General features: G+C 38.6%; 1 protein-coding gene across 4 annotated transcripts; it reads right to left on the bottom strand.

The window, feature by feature from the left end:
• Positions 1–135: 135 nt before the first annotated feature.
• On the bottom strand, positions 136–6,738 carry LOC115048864 (LMBR1 domain-containing protein 2-B-like). Of its 4 annotated transcripts, none has more exons than XM_029510677.1 (18): positions 6,605–6,738; positions 6,032–6,342; positions 5,705–5,814; positions 5,520–5,618; positions 5,201–5,368; positions 4,804–5,014; positions 4,593–4,667; positions 4,353–4,454; positions 4,088–4,271; positions 3,722–3,903; positions 3,336–3,469; positions 3,022–3,127; positions 2,755–2,852; positions 2,169–2,272; positions 1,799–1,845; positions 1,554–1,656; positions 1,101–1,209; positions 136–976 (listed from the first exon to the last, which is right to left on the bottom strand). In XM_029510677.1, the coding sequence occupies exons 2-18, from the start codon at positions 6,203–6,205 to the stop codon at positions 910–912; spliced, it is 2,073 nt and encodes a 690-aa protein (XP_029366537.1). In that variant the 5' UTR covers positions 6,206–6,342; positions 6,605–6,738; the 3' UTR covers positions 136–909. The 4 variants fall into 4 exon arrangements, 3 of the variants coding, with proteins under 3 accessions (XP_029366537.1, XP_029366538.1, XP_029366539.1); XM_029510678.1 differs by having other exon boundaries at positions 4,353–4,442; XM_029510679.1 differs by lacking the exon at positions 4,353–4,454.
• Between the last annotated feature and the right edge of the window lie 10,438 nt (positions 6,739–17,176).

Below are 17,176 nucleotides of genomic sequence, written 5' to 3'. Positions count from 1 at the left end.
ATACTTTTAACTTTCTAAATTAAATCATTTTGATTAATCTCAAATTAATCAAATTGCATACAGTAAAAATAAATTAAATGAAGCAAAATTTGTTCAATGAAATCATGACATTTATTTAAATTGTGCTGGGTAAATTTTTATTTCATTAACTGTATTAAATTGAGATAGTTCAATTAAATGAAATAAATTTAAAGTTGAATTTACATCACATCAGATTATATAAACACTTTTTAATATAACTTAATTTTGTGATTTCTTATCAATAACAATATTTTGTATGCTAGTTTTTATTTTGTTCTGTCACTTTTCATGACGTCAGTTTTTAATTTAACAATGGAAATGTGTTACATGACTTGAAAGTACTACATACAATCCAATACTTAAAACATTATAAAAAGATAATGTTTTATTACTTTGTACCAAGGTAATAAAAAAATAAAAAATATTTTTAATATTATAAAATTAAGCCAATATGTGTCTGTTAAGACCATGTAAACTGCTTTCATTTTGTTTTTGGCACAGTCATTGTTTAATTAATAAATTAAATGTTTGCTGTTGTTTTGATGACAATACATTTCCACATATATGACTGCAATGTTGCTTCACAGCAAGAGTGTTCTGGGTTTAAATAGGTTGGACAGAAACGTATTGAGTTTTTGGCTGATGAAACCCCTTTACAGTTACAAATCTGCATTTATAAATCTGTTACTAGAGAAAAATCACCTGAAATACAAATCTTTTAAATACAGTGTTCCTGTTCCTCTGTTACCAGATAACATGTAGGTTACATGTCTCAGACAGTTTCTCTGCTAATCCTTTGTGTACAGATGTTTTTTGAGAAAATATACAGTACTTAATATTATTTCCACCATGTACTAGCTTTTTCCTTTCCTCCATGCCCTCAGTCAGTCAAACATCATCAAAGATGCCTGTCCTATACGGTGACAGTGACAGGTAACGTCCTCCTGAAGTTCTCCTGTGTCAAACAAAGAGGAGTGGAGTAAGTGACAGAAAGAATATTTGGCATGATATGATTTATTGATGTGGGGCTTGTCGTTCTGCAGTCTCTATCAAACAATTAACATGTTCAATGTATTTACCACAGAGAATCATTCCTTATGTTTGGCGAATCTTCGTCACCGGCGTTGTCTAGCAGCAAACCTGCCTGCTGCTCATCCATCTCTCCATCTCTTCCAGTGAATGTGATACCTGAGAATGACAAAGTACAATCTAAATACGGTGTACTGTAACCAAATACTTCTTGATTGACCTAAATGATCTTGAATCACTCAACGTTCATTGGAATGAGAACATATGTGAGATGACACCGAAATTAACTTTATAAGTTCTTCCAAAGTTACTTTTTTTAGTTGATGTTTAATTATCCATGGTAAAATAATGTTGGAGCATTGGACAGAGAGGCACCAAGTTGTGCCAATTCCATAAATAGAACACAGTGACACAAAGTTTAGGGGTCAGCTGTCAGGATGAGAAACACAAAGATATATTAGTATTAGTATAGATGTTAGATATTCAACTTTATTCAACCTTACCACTTCTATTGATCTCTGTTACAGGACTGGTATCCTTTAACTCAGCGTAGCCAGCTCTGCTCGACCCACTGAGACCCTGGATTCCATACCGCTCCCTCCAGATCTTAAATATTAAACAAAACAGATGTAAATACCCGGATACATATCAGGGAACCCTCTAAAACCATTTATTGAATAGAGGGGTAGATTGTCTTGGCTTATAGGAAAATTATGAGATAATATATGATAGAATGAAAAATCTTTACCAATCTCTGATTGCTTCCATCTTCAGCTTTCTGTCTTCTCCTTCTTTCTAAAAATGTACCAATTGTAGAACATATCAATAAATACCATGTGGCGTTTTATACATTATAATTGATCATTATTGATTTAACACATTCAGTAACTTAATGTGAAAGGAAGTGTAGGGAACATAGTATCGGACTGGGCCAAGAAATAACCTGCTGTATCATATAAGCAACGGTGAAGATTAATAGAAAAAGAGAGGCTTTTAAATGAGAAAGATCAATGTGAGCTGGTATGCATACATTACATACATACAGCAGTCTTGTTCAGTCCACTTTTGAGAAGAAAAACATCAGAAATCGGGAGCAATTAAGTTTCTGATTAAATGACCTCTTCTGATGAGTTCCCTGCCTTCATCCACCAGGTCGGAGGCCAAGTCATCGTCAGTAAGGTACTGATGGAAGCCCAGGAGGTTCAAACAGCGAGATCCAAGGCTGCATACAAAGGCCATTTCAAATATAGTATTAGAAATATTTATGTGCAACATGAAAAAAAACAAGCTGCATCATCATCATGTTGACAATTTTATCAGAGTGAAGCAACACAGCAAGCACAGGCAAAATTGAGAATTGAGTATACTCCTATTTGTCCTTAAAAAGGTTTGTAGTATGCACATCTAGCCCTGGTTGTTTGCAGATCAAGAACAATAACTGCCATTTGAATTTTAGGCTCTTGCACCTATTTGTGGCAAAATGTTTGTTTTCTATTACCTATTAACCTTTTTGGCATTTATGAAAGGTAATGTTAAGTGAATACACAAACTCTATAGATATAGATACAGATGTAAAAAGATACAATTGGCAAATTTTTCAAAAAAGACTTCATACATACAAACAAAAGTTCAGTATATTTTAATCCAGTCTTCATGTTTGATTGCTAAATTAAAGTACTGACTTATTTGTGGTGATTGTCTTACTTGTAAAAGGTGGCAAAGCAAAGCAGCAGAACCAGCATGGGATAATAGATGTAGAAGCCATCAGATATGAAAGACAGCAGATGCATAGAGCCCATGATCTGACAGAGGCACACGAAAAGGAGGTGCTGTATCACTCCATTTGGTCATTAAGACATTTCTATTTCCTGTATGGCTCTTATCTGTGATGGGAGTTTGTTTATGAATGTCTGTATTGGCTAGAGCATGAGCATGTATGTGTGTATGTGTGCGTGTGCGCGTGTAGCTCACAGAAGAGTAGGATGTCTGTATTCTGTCCTGGTGTGAGATGGCGGAGTCCATGTGAATCAGACCCAGAAAGTTGAGGCACAAAGGAGGAGTCAGGCGACAAAATAGCCTACATGGAAAAAGAAAACAAAAAAACCTAATATCATGACACAAGAGTTAAACACTGCAAGTTTGCAAGTTGTTACCATGCTTATACTTTAGTGAGCAATTTTCCCTTACTCACTCACTTACATTTTAATTATTAACTAATCTAACCACCTTATGTCTATAGACATATTTGAGATTGCAACATAACGAGGGAAGTGTGAAGGATTTACATTGCACTGAACTGCAGGCTGTAAGCATCAGTCTGGTGATGTGGCACCAGGTAGTAGTAGTTGAATACTCTTATTGTGAACACTGTGGAGTAGACACACACACACAGGAAGAGGATACTGATGAAACACACCATCTAGAGAAAAAAAGCAAAACAAAGCGGGCAGAGGAATGAGCATTAGCATATTGTGCTGAGAAAAACTGTTTTTTGTTCAAAGCAGATCTATAATTATTAATTATTAACAATGTAATAATGTAAGCATGTTTTCTACTTGTTTACTTTTATGGCAATTGCATATATAATGAACAAAAAATACTCATAAAAATACAAACATCATAGAAATATGTTGGTTATTTGTGTTTCTGTTCACATCGTTCACCTCCTTACCTCAATACAAATGTAACTGTATTGTTTTTCAGCCACAGTAATAAAGACAGCGAAGAGAGAGAGGACAGGTTGTGTGCTGAAGAAGGTGCACTCAGACCAAACTATGGCTGCGGAGAGGAGAGACAGGAGCACGGCCAGTAGCCTGTAGAAAGCCTGCCTGTACACACACTCCCAGTACCACTCTGCAACACATGTGCACATCCATAAATACAAATGTTAGAGGAATGTTCAAACTATCTATGTATGAAGAAAAAAATTTTTACTGCCATTCAGTTTTTCATAATTTTCCCCATGATGCACGTGCAGCCCTAATTAATTTAATAACTTTGTGGGTAAATTTGAGATGCTGGTAGTGACTGAACTCACCCACAGTTGGAGTGTAGATAAACCTTCGGATGTAGCTCTGGTGGTGCACTGAGGGGAAGCTATGGACGAAGTGTTTAACAGGGCTGCTCTGGCTTTTAGTTACATCTTCGAGGTGAAAAGCCTCGTCTAACAAGATAGACCACCGAACCTGAGTCTGACCACATCTCTGCACTGCAGAGATTACCTGGAACACACACAGGCACACAGTATTAGGGGCAAATAGATATTAGTGCTTTAATAGTGCAAGAGTGGTAATGAGAATTACTTTTTTATGAAGCTTAATTAATCCTCTTTTGGTTGGAAAAATGTTTTGTTCCTCACAAGAGCTTTCCACACTTGCCATCTCTTCTTGGTACTTGGTAGGACATTAAAATCAGATAGTGTCACAGAACTTGACAGTAGAAATAGCTACATTGAAGCACATGAAATCTTTCATGTACACAAAAAAGGACAACGTACTGTGAGTTTGTGTGTCTAAGGAAAAAATTGATCATGTGTTTCTGACCTTGGTCAAAATGGTGTCCACACAATTCCTGAGAGAATGGTTGTTCCTGACAGATTTGTGAACAGCTGCCACTTCCTACATACACAATACATTATACTTTTACTCTTGATCAAGTCAAAATAAAAGTCAGACAAACCAAAACTGCATAAGAAATGTTGACTGTGTTTCCTGACTAACTATTACAGTACTGAAATTTTTCAGAAAACCTCACCTCGATAACATCAGCTAGGTTCTCTTCAGCTGATACTTTTTCAGTAGCCATTTTTGCTGTCTTGAAATAGGTTTTGGCGAGCAGGTAACCATGGGAAGATGAGAGCCAATAGGAACGTGGGATCTGCACCAGGCCGTAGCCTAGCAACAGCACTAGGAGGAAGAGGCCCCATGTGTTGGCAGCTGTAATACCAATCGTCTGGAGCTCGGTCCTGCACAAGTTTTACAAATACAGATAAACAATACTTTTTGTTAATGCATGGCATAATACCAGTATAACAAAGTGTAAAGGGAGTGAGTTTTTTCTTTTTCTTTACTCTAATTTATTTTTATTTTTTTTTGCGCTAAAAAATTTGGCTCCATTGGCTATTTTATGAATGATGTTACACTGAACTCACCATGTAAGTTTCCACTTTGGATGAGCAGCCACATAAATGAGCAGAGAGATGAAGATAAGGAGGTAGGTGCCATAATAGATTGCATTTTCAATGAGAGCTGTTTTGATCTTTCCAACTCTGGAGAAAGCTCCCGACCGTGCATAAGACTGCATGAAGGGTATCAACAGCCTATACACAGCACACATGCACACAGACACACACATACAGACACATACAGACAAAACTGAGCCAAAATAGTAAAACGCAATTTCCTATATAACGAAATGTGGATAACACACTTGTTTTAGTCCAGGTTTGGGTTAGTGACTGAGGATCTCACCAAGTAAGAAACTGGGAAGTCCAGTACACAACTCTCCAAAAGACTGGGAGGATGCCATCTGGGATGTAACTCCAGGGCTCCTCACATATTTTTTGCACACTGAAAGAGACACACTGGATTTGATATATGCGAACTATAGTGCTATAAAACTATTTTTTTTTCTGACAAAAAATGAAAAATAAAACCTCATAGGTGAGTAAAGAGATGAGCTGGCTTTCGTGTGATTATTGCGTCCTTCTTGAGGAACAGGAGTGAGGTTGTTTGAATTGTCATGTACACACTGCTTGTAGATAGTCTAGGTGAGGAGCAGGTAAAGATTCAATAAGACACACTATGAAGGCTATTCACCACATAGCAATAATAACGGTAAGGCACCAGAAAGTAGAGTAAGTGACCACAAAACCTCTCTCATACAGAGGTTGGTTTAAAAAAATAAAACACTTTTTACACTCTTTAAAAAAATTATACTATACAATGACACACATAATGAAAGAGCTGCTGTGATTTCATACCGTGCTGACATCAAGTGGTAGGATGAAGATGATGAGGAAGCAGAGGAACCAGGAGAGCAGTGTTCCAAACAGGACCATCCGCTGCTGCTTCCAAAGATCTCCATAACGCTGGAGGAGGTAGAGGGCCAGGAAGAAGACAACCACAACCACCACAGCAAGAGCAGCACCACTCATAGTGAGGACTGATGCCTGGTGTCAGGGGCTCATCATGGCAGGCTGCAGGAGACTACGCTCAGGGGACACGCTTCACGGAGAATGTCAGGTCTGGTCATGCGGGGTCACAGGGGCGCACAGTGTGACCCATACATAAACTGATCATGAGGTCGGCAGGGAAGGAAGTAGGAGAGAAATCCTCAATATAAAATCATTATTCATTTATTTTCCTCTGTTTCTTGCCTTAGTGTTGAGGCTTTGGTGACTTCTGTGTTGTAACTCGAAGGGTAAAAATAGTGACACTTAGACTGTGTTTATCAGGGAGCTGCTGAGCGCTAGCGTCCATTTTTGTCTCCGTGGCTCCCTCTGTGGTTCCGAACACAAACAGTGTGTTTTTGTTAGAGTGGAGGTGATTCTTACCTTTTCGGCCTCTCCTCTCAGGCTTGAAGTAAAAACTGCTTTGTTTACAGGCGCTGTGGTCTTCTGAAGGTGAGGCTGTCACAAGTACACGACCTTTGAAATTAGATTCCGCAACTGTGTAATGAGCGTTCACGCTAGTGGAGCAAGGCATTCTGGGTATTGTAGGATTACCCAACCTACAACCGGGACTTAATCTTCTCAGGTAGAGGATGGCTTGTAGACATATAGGAAATGTATTTGTATAACATACTTAACACGCTATGATGGCAGAGTTTGTTCTCATAAGCTGCTTCAAAATAAACACTACGCATTTTGCTTAAAGCAAAGCGACAGAGTATGCTGACTTTACTGTTAGAGCTGAATGACTCCAGTGTCCTCAGAGGAGTTTGCTACTTCATTTAAATGCTGATCTGACAGCGTGTAGATTGTGAAACAAAAATGATGACAATAACAGTCAATAATAGAGATTAAGTAATCATCAACTGCCACTGGTTATATGTTAAGGACAATTTATTGCAATGCTACAAAATATGGCTATGACTGCACTTTCACTCTTTAGCCCCTTCTGTGTTAATCACTTTTAGACATCTGGGGCTTCCGTCGCCTGCGGCCTGTGACGTGTTGCTAAGCAACAACAACACACACTGACAAAGCCCGCGAAATCATTCGTTTCTCTAACATTATTTGATCAGTCTACCGTTCAAGTTGGCGAGCGATAAGCACGAAGGGGACATGAAACGAAAACAGACGACAGTATTTTAGTGTTTTCTGAAGTTTTCCCATCCCACGACAGAAGAAGACCCAGGTGAGGCGGCTGTCCTAAATAAGGTGGCTGAAAACAAGGCCGGTGTGTCAACCGATTTGGTTCTCCCCAAGTTCCTGTTCCCCTTTACGCTGATTTACTGCTGAGTCGTGCGTAGTTGCTAAGTTACCGTGCGTACTTAAAGAAGAAACGCAAATAAAAACACAGCTGGTTGTACGGAAAGCGAAATGGAACAAGCCAATGTTTTAGGTTACTTGTATGGTATTTATTATATAACAAAATAAATTGAGAATGCATTTGTTCGGCCATTCTTTGTGTAAATGGATGCCAGCTAGCATATCTGTGCGAGTGTAGCCTACGTTAAGTAAACCTCACTGCCGGATCACTTACACTAGGTAGTCGCTTCGAAATGGACTGCTAGCTAACTGGTTAGCATGCTGACTGACGAATTGATGACATTATTTTTGACCTACAACGTTACTATTGCTTACCCTTCATTTGGAAACAGGCAGAGCGCCTGCGAATGACATATTTCTGCTCCTCAGAAACACCCACCGGATAGTGTCCGTATTTTTCATAATTCACGAACTCGTTGAACACCAGTTTGTCCATTTTACCATAATGAACGTACACTCACATGATAAACGCTCATCCTGGCCACCCTTTGGGAAACTGGGTTGGAATTAGTTTATGCCCTGGGTTAGTTCCGTGTAAGTGCATGATTTATACGAAAGTCAATGATCCATTCACTGAACACTTAAAATATTTTTCCCTGAAAGCCTACACATGATCTGTTATCTCTTGCACGACATGCCCATAAAATAAGCTATAGGTCAACATAATTGTCATTGATCGATCAACCAGTTAAACTGTAGCATATACACAACAGAAATTCAGCAACAAAGCATGGTATTTATTTACTCATAAAAATGATAAACAAATCAACAGGCGTGGACTCGGAGCTAAGAAGAAGAGGTCACGTGGGGTGCTGGAGCCAATCCCAGCTCACTTTGGATTTTACGTCATCACGGTTAGGTCAGGTGACGTAAATGTCAAATGGCGAAGTAGCGCAAATGTACGCGGCAAACCGAGCAGCGCTGTGGCGCAGCGGCAACGCTGCCGACCCGCACCTAGGTGGGAAGGGTTCGATTCCCGGCTAGGATAGGTAATGTGAATGTATAATGTAGGTGATGTAAATATACAATGTAATTGATGTAAATGTACAATGTAATGTAGCCCCGGGGTTAAGTGATGATAATGTTAATATGTATATGTGATGTAATGTTGTAATGCATGTGATGTAACTAAATGTATGTAATGTAATGTAATGTAATGTAATGTAATGTATGATATGTAAAGGTCCATTCCCGGTGTGGGCACCTGAACTCTACGGAGTTAATTGGTTGCGAGTAATGGACTGGGCTAATGCAGATACGGCGCCCCCCCAGGACCTAGGCCGAACCAGACCAGACGGGTGACGGCACCCCTCCAGGAACGGACCAAGACAGGACCCGACCACAGACTAGACCAGTAAAAGAGCAAATCACTGAGATGAATTATTTATGGAAAAAAACACAAATATTTTAGTGATAGTTAAGATTATGTAACAAAGTAACAAGTTACAAAAGTTTCTAACTTGTTTTCTTCCTAATTCTTCCTAATTGTAACCCCCAACAAATGTTTTGGCCACCGATCCTTCGCTAAGCCCCGCCCCCCTTGGTTACTGTTGCTATGCTAGCCTGTTGTCTGTTCTCTGAAGTTCGGTAGGAAAATGTCCGGTCAGCATCGGTCCGGTGATCAGAAAGGAAAAGAAAGAACAGTAAGAAAATAAAGGGTTGAGAATTTTTCTTTACAAATGTTTTTTAAAAAGGCGGTGACGGTGAATTTGGGACGAGAAACGTAGAGCAAGGTAAGAAACAGGGCCGTTAGCTTGTAACGTAAGCTAACTGGCCAGCTCTAATGCTAACGTCCATTAGCCTAGCTTGTATTAAAGCCGACACAAAACGTTATCTTTGACAGGAACAGCAGAGTTTGGCAGCTCCATCAAAAAGGAAGAGACAGAGAGGAGAGGGCTGTAGCTGCAGTCAGGTAACAGAGAAAATGACATGGGGGGCAGAGGAATTTATTTAACATGTTGGCTTTATTTCTGCACAAAGATGTAGATGTAGAAGAAATACAGACACAACACACACAAGGACCGGGACGTTACTCGTTGTTAATGTTGTGTGTGTGTGTGTGTGCGCGCGCGCGCGCGTGTGTGCAGAGAGACAGACCTGTATTCAGCTGTGACTGATGAGGAGTTGGACCGTGTTGTCAGTGATGTCCACAGAAGACATCCAAACTCTGGATACAAGCTAATGCGTGTTCCAGGTAATAATACGGCCACGATGAAGAAGGAGCCGATCGTTATGGAGAAATAATCCAGGCAGGATGAGGATTATACATCGTGGACATATTCTTAACTGGAACACGTACAGACATGAACCCGACCTGGATTATTTCTCCATAACGATCGGGTCATTCTACATCGTATATCTTGGTCGTGTTATTACCTGGTGTGTATCACCACGTTCTTCTTTAAGTACGCACGGTAACATAGCACCTACGCACGATTCAGCAGTAAATCAGGGTAAAGAGGAACCGGAATTTGGGGGGGAACCGAAGTTAGCCGGTGAGTAAAGTTAGCATGGTTAGCTGTAGGAGGGGATAGTTGGTAAGAACTAGCTAACCTGACCAATGCTAGTGTGGTGATCAATAGAAGAGAAAGGGAGCGTGTATATACATGGATTAGGTGTGTGTGTGTGTGTGTGTGGTGCTCATGAGGTGTTGCTTTAGGATGGATGAGTACAAGTATGACAATATAACCACTACAAAAAAGTAGACTACACCAAGGATCTTGACTCTTGTCCACACATTTCAGTTGTAGAGGTCTATCCATACATATGGATCATCAGCAAGCAGTGGGCCCAGTACGTTGAAGCAGACGTCTTGGTGTTCCAATAAAAAATCCATCTGGCTCAGCAGATCCAGACACAGATGCTCCACAAGATTCAGACAAATAGACCAGTTTGCAGTTGCTCTGGACACCCCCAGTGCCTCCATCCAAACTGACCCGAAAATGTCCATAGATTCTATCCAGTCCTTTAGAAGATTGTCCATCAGCGCCATCTTCTTTTTCGTTATGACAAGATTAAAAAAAAAGTACATTTAAGTCTTTACAAAATCATCACAGAGAAGTCGTCTATTAGTTAATTTACAGCATCTGACTGCTCTGTCGTGTTGTCTCCATCTTGATTCTGCAGCACAAGGCTAATTTTCCTGACCTGCCAGCATTATCAAGCGCTTAGTGAGGCCATCTGTCAGCCTACATCCTCACCTTAAACCCTAGTTAACCTAACTGCCCTCCCTCCCACTTTCTTTCTGTCATGGATTAAAATAAAAAGATATGTGGCCATGCAGGCCATTATGTCCTAATCATATCATTATATCATCAGTATAAACCTGAGTGAGTGATGTAAAGTCCATTATTCATTGCAGAAATTATACTGACCCTGTCTTTTAATAATTACTCAGCTACTGACCCTTAGACCCCAATCCACAGACACCTCAAGATGACATATACCAGGAAACATAGCATAAATCTATCTCCACCTATATGTCTTTGAGGTCTGTGAGCAAATGCGAACACATAATATTCATGATAAACAAGCAGCCTTCATTTGTTTTTTCAGCCTCAGAAGTTAGAAATAGAAAGATTTGACCAAAGAAAATAAACCACTTTACACCATGGACCATAAATCAAAGGACATTTTGACATGTGGGGAAATCTACTTCCTTTCATACGGTGCAGTAAATATTAAATTCAACCAGTAGCTATTTATCTTAACATAAAACATAAAAAATAATATTAATTGCATATCATTTTGTTAAAGGAGCTGTAACAAAATTGATTGCAGTGCATATTGTAGTGTTTTATATCTATTTCACTGCTGCCTCCACTAGATGGAGGTAATGAATTAGTTCATGAACGCTTGAAGGCTTACACAACTAAGCAAGAAAACAAAACTTGATGAAGTCTGAGAAAATACAAAGCATTATTTCAAACTAAGTAAATACCTTATAGCACAATGTATAAAGGCGGTGAGACTTAAACTGACTCTATTGCACAGATGACATTAAGGAAAGTTCAGCATTGGAGCACTGAAATTGAGAGCAAACTGAGAAAGGGTGCGATACCAGTTGCCTTCATGCTATTGTATGTCCTTTTATTCTATTGTCATTAGTCACTTTCATCTTTTATTTACAGAGAGATAAGCTTATTTGGCCAGTTGTTTATGACACAAAAAAGAAGGGTGTCATATTTTAGTTTTTGAGAACCTCAAGTGTATCTGTAACAAAAGCTCACTCGGGTTTCTGCTCATTCCCCTTGGCACCACAGGGTGCTGGTTATTTAGGAAACTAAACCCTTTTATGATGTGAAACGAACGATGCTGTAAAATTCTGACCATTGTCCCTGCAGCTTGAGCAGTCTGTACACTCCTCATAGACAGACATGGCTACCGTAGTTTTAACAACTTAGTTGTGGAGAAAATTGTTCTAATAGAGATTAAACTGCTTTGTGTTGCTTCTAAGGGACATATATAGGTGAGCTAGTGGCAGCCTAAACACATAAAAGGGCTCTTTAAAATAAAACCGCACTTTGACAGGTGTTTCTTTTTTATTTCAGAAAGTCAACTTTTTTTATTTTTTTGTTTTAGGTTTTTTTTTTTTTTTGCATTGTTTTTATGAAGAGTTGTTGATTTTCAGATTTTTTTATTTAGATTTCAGATTTATATTTTTTCTTTCTAAACTGCTCTTTCTATCTCTGTTCACAAGCAGATTGGATCTGTTTTCATTTTATAATCCAGTTATCAGATTCTCTGGTGACCACCAAAATCAGATTTCTCCAATTAAGGATTTAATGGGTTTACAGGATGAATAATGTTAGTGTGATCACAAAGTGGTGTGATGAAGCTAAAATTCATGACCAGTCAGTATTTTTTTTATTCTGAAATCAAAACATAATGATCATGTCTTGTCAAGATACCTGTCTGGAATGGTGTATTGCTGCTGCCCTCATAAGCGCATAGGCCAGTCAAGTGATATGTATTGTCAATATTGACACAAAAGTGGAAATGACAGTATGAGGATGACTGATAAAAGAAGTGAAGGAATGCTTAACATTACAGTAGAGACAGAAATAGCTGCACATCAAGAACTGATGCAATCTTTATTTCAAACTCTCTTATCCTCAAGAAGATAACAAAGCTAAGACATCAGAGTTAATATGTCCTCCCTCTCATGAACACATCAGAACATTTAAGGCCAAAAAGCACATACTGAAGCTACAACTCACCCCCTCTGTGCCATGATGATCCAAATGAGACAATCCATGTTTTCGTCTTATCGAAATGTCTTAACACAATATAATCACAAAAAATGGTCATAAACCAGTTTTCCAGAATGTATAAAGATTCCTCAGATCAAGCTGTGAGATATGAGTCAGCAGTATTTAGTGGTGTAGATGTATACTTGTAGAAAGAAGTGTACTTAATGATATTTGAATAGCATATATGTCTTTGGCTACTCTTCCCACTTGAGACTAGTTCATGCTATTATCCGTGCCCTTCGATACTTTGGGGACTTTTTATAGGTGTTTCATTGTGATATTGTAGTCATATCATTGGTGCAGGAAAAAATTCTGTTCCATGTGTTTGCATGCATGGAAAGTTTGTTTTCCTGTGCTGTAAACTCTTCTTCACGCTTTCTCTGTTTCCTTCCTCCTGTCATACTCCCATCACTGCCCTCCTCCTGCACATATGGATGATGTGCCGCTGGGACCCCGTCCAGTGTGGTCTCATTCAGATCAGTGAGAAACCGTGTGTGAGCAGCCTCGTCTCCCATCGTGCCTATTGAACAACAGCTAGGAGTGCGCTGAGACCTCTGGTTTTGAAGTCTGTAACATTTGATCCATGGGAAACCCTTGTGCACAATGACAAGGGTGAACAATGTGGCCCCAGTTCTGTGTGTCCCCAGAGAGCCACTGTAGACTGCAGATCTTATAACGTGTCCTGGATACATCACCCCCCTGGGAGTGGACCGCTCCCTTCTGAAACGACTGGCCTGGTAGAAGAGTCCGGACCAGCTATAGACTGAGTGGTACTGAGGGCATGATCTGTGTCTATTTATTTACAATTATATACACTTGTGTATGAAAGCTTGTTCTTGTGATGTTCGCCCTTTTGCATAGGTTGCTCAAGACATCATGTACTGTAGCTACACTAAAAAAGGTGACAGAATAGCTGAGGAAGGCAATAAACCCTTATCAGTTTTCTTCTCTTCCAAAAGAAAAAAAAAAAAACTGGAAAAAAACTATCTTCAAAACTTTATGTGATATAAATTAGGAAGGTACCAGTAATGTCCTCTTTTACCAAGGCTAAGAACAAAACATGTCAAACAAATATTTTCATGTTTTTACCAGCATATTTGATTCTTCACTTTGGTCCTTTCACAGAAAATCTCTCCAGATCATGTGATAACATGGAAACACATGACTGTGGTTGATAATGAATAAAAAGATTTTCATATCAGAATGGATAACTATATCTCCTCTGTAACAGAAAACACACTGGACCTTTAAACAAAATATTTGAGGCATTGAGGTCTTCCATAGTCAGAACATTGTGCAAGATGTGAGAAGTTGGAAAAACAAACCATGACAAATATCTGAAATCCATAACTGTACCACATGGGGAGTGCTGGACAGGATGAATGAATACATTCATTCGAAGGCAATTTAACTAACTAACTTTCTTTCCTTACATAACCACATTTGTTTCTGTGCTTCTTTTCCCCACAAAATCACCTCATTCAAACTTCTCAGAGGAGTTAAACATTGAACTGTCAATGAACCAGTTCAATTTTATTCTGTTGAAGAATCAGCAAGTTTTTTTTGTCCATCTCATCACTTTAATACACTTCCATCAAAGTGTAGCATTGATGTTACTGAAGAATGCAATGTTGGCTGGAACTCTTGTCAATGCCAGAGTAACCAGAACACACAGATCACAGGACACTCACCCTTTTTGGTGGTCTGTCCCAGAAATATCTCTGTTTTTAAAAGACAAGGACATCAGATTTGACATTCAGATGTCTGGCAGAACAAACGCTTTGACCAACAGGGGGAGCCGACTGCCAGCCATAGTATCAAAATATATCTAATATCTGATATCTAATCATATATTTCCTTTCTGGTCACCAGTCAAAGAAAGGTTTAGTTGGCCCACTCAATTAGAAGGGTTGAACTGTGCAATAAGCTTACAAAAATTATTTCTGGCATTAATCAAAATATTTTCGTATTGGAATAAGTGAAGATGTTGCCTGACTGTCGGTAATGGACATTCCATGAAAACATTCTCAACTTGAAATGCTTCTTCCATCAGACTAAAGCGATATAAATGTTAGAAATAACCAACATATAATTGAACATCATCATCACTAGGGAAAGTAGGGAATATGGGTTCTGTGGTTAATGTTGCCATAAATTCTAAATGAATCTGAACTGATCTTGTGTTTTTTTGTGACATTAATTGAAGAGTAGAACTCTTGAACTCTGTCCTCACAAATGATGCATGGCATGATGATACTAACAAAAGTTTATTACATCTATTTCTTTACATGTGTTGCAAAAGCTGCTTAGCACAAGCTTTAAACTGTTCACCACTGACCAGGCATTTTTTAAAAAGGCTCAGTCATCTCACTTTCCTGTTTAAGCTTAATGTAGAAAATAGCACAAACAACAACATTGTAAGAGATCCATCCATCCTTGAGTCAGGACCACAGTAAAAAGCATATTCTTTGTTTTGTGGTTGAACCCAACATACCATTCAAACTTAGTCCAATCCTGAATGAGAAAAGGTGGGTTCCTTCTGTCTAAAATAGCTCTAACATGGAATATTTATTTCCCATTGATTTGGACTAAATGTGAGTTCAATGTAGAGCATTTCTATTGATAATTGCATGATGACTTTACATTTTGGAAAACTGACTAATTTTTATCAGTTGACCTTCACTAAAGTTCATCACAATTTAACAACTGCATCAACAATATACCTCACAATTGTGACGCAGTGTTAGTGTCATACCCGTATCTGACACAATGACACACCTTTACAAACACACTCTAATGGCAGCCCGGTAACCATGTGTCACATTAACATGTTTCTCTGTTGTTTTGTGTTTTTTTACAGCAGGATCCTGGTTCTTTCTCCCCTTTTACAATTTACAACTTCTGCTCCTCGGCCGACCTCATCAGCCTGTCCCTTGCTTTGCTCACTGAAAACAAAGGCATCTGTTGTCTGTTGTTACTTGTTGGAATAGCTGTGTGATGGATGCCATGTGGGTGTCTGCGGTGAGGCTGAGGAATGGTAAGGTCCTGCTTTAAAGCTTTCCAGAAGAGCTGAGGCTTCGTGATGGGAATGCCAGGGAACTATGACGTGACACATATTTCTGTTTCTCTATGGTCAAGATTTGTTGCACTTCTGGAAATCAGAAACAACGATTGTTTCTTTTTGTTTTTTTTTTTTTTTTTTTTTAGCTTAAAAACAGATAGTGAAATCAATACAGGAAAAACAAAATATGCATACCTAAATCCAGAATATACCTATCAAACAATTAGGACCGCCCGAAAAGGAGAAGGAAGAAGTTAAAAAACTTCATTAATCCTACCCCCCATCTCTTTTATCTAGTTATAAAACAGTATCATACCACAGTTGCTATGCATCAGGTATTATCATATTATATACCTGATGAAAGAACCATTGGCCTGTTAAGTGTGGTGAAGCATTAACATTTGCATGTTAACTATTTCTGACAAACATAGATACCAACAGCCTCTGCTGCGCAAATCACATTCTAATTGGAAAGTTACTTAAGTAACTGTGACCTATCTACTCTCTCGTATACTTGTAGGAAAAAGACATTTGTGTTTGTCGCAAGATTTCAATAAGATATGCCTTACTATTTTTTTCTAAAGGTATAATCATTTATGACAGTGCAAAAGAGAGAGCTGTGAGCAGTAAGGAGTTATACTTCCTCCTGAGTCATTGAGTGTTTGTACATCTCAGTCTGTTTTTATACAAACTGTCCCCCTTGTGTTTATACCTTTGGTCCTAAACAACATGCAGCTAATATTTTACAGCTTATGCAGCATAAATGGAGTCTTTGTTAATGGTTTTCTGTAAGCGCTTGCCAAATGTTCATCGAGTTGACTTGCAATACCATGTTAGTCTCTTAGCCAAGAACAGTTAGACTTGTGGCCATGAGCTTGGGACAGAACTGCCAACTCTGTGGTCAACCTCAAAACTGTTAATGTGTTAAGCAGAGTTTATGATTTCTGTTTCAAAAAGTAGTAATACAATTGTTTTGTTGTCTAATTAAATTTTCTTAAAGATTTGTTCATGTTCTGCAAATAAATGTTATATTAGGAGTGATGCAGTGGGATTTGCAGTCCCTGACAATGATAACACAGCACAGATTTCTTCTCCCTGCAATTACTGATGTGAACTGCTGATTTGTTCAAAGTTAATGATGGTCATTCCACAGAAAGATGATTTCACAACTCCACGTTTTTCTCTTCTACCCTATTATATTATGAATAATGATAATGATAACTCCAGCATTTGTTCTCAGATTGCATCCTAAATAATAGTGTCCTAAATTCGTGCTCACTTGGTTGTTTGCCAATGTAAAGTGCTAGTTTAAATTGAAAT

The sequence above is a fragment of the Echeneis naucrates genome, chromosome 9, assembly GCF_900963305.1.
Source record: "Echeneis naucrates chromosome 9, fEcheNa1.1, whole genome shotgun sequence".
Taxonomy (NCBI): Eukaryota; Metazoa; Chordata; class Actinopteri; order Carangiformes; family Echeneidae; genus Echeneis; species Echeneis naucrates.
Note: the sequence above shows the minus strand (reverse complement) of the source record. Positions and strands in the feature narration are given on the sequence as shown.

What these genes read in the sequence shown, in the direction of transcription:
- LOC115048864 (XM_029510677.1), bottom strand. Translation starts at nt 6,205, where the DNA reads ATGAGTGGTGCTGCTCTTGCTGTGGTGGTTGTGGTTGTCTTCTTCCTG. An exon ending in CCAAAGTGGAAACTTACATG is followed by an intron (nt 5,015 to 5,200) that starts GTGAGTTCAGTG and finishes AAACTTGTGCAG; the next exon opens with GACCGAGCTCCAGACGATTG. An exon ending in ATGGAAGCAATCAGAGATTG is followed by an intron (nt 1,657 to 1,798) that starts GTAAAGATTTTT and finishes TTAATATTTAAG; the next exon opens with ATCTGGAGGGAGCGGTATGG.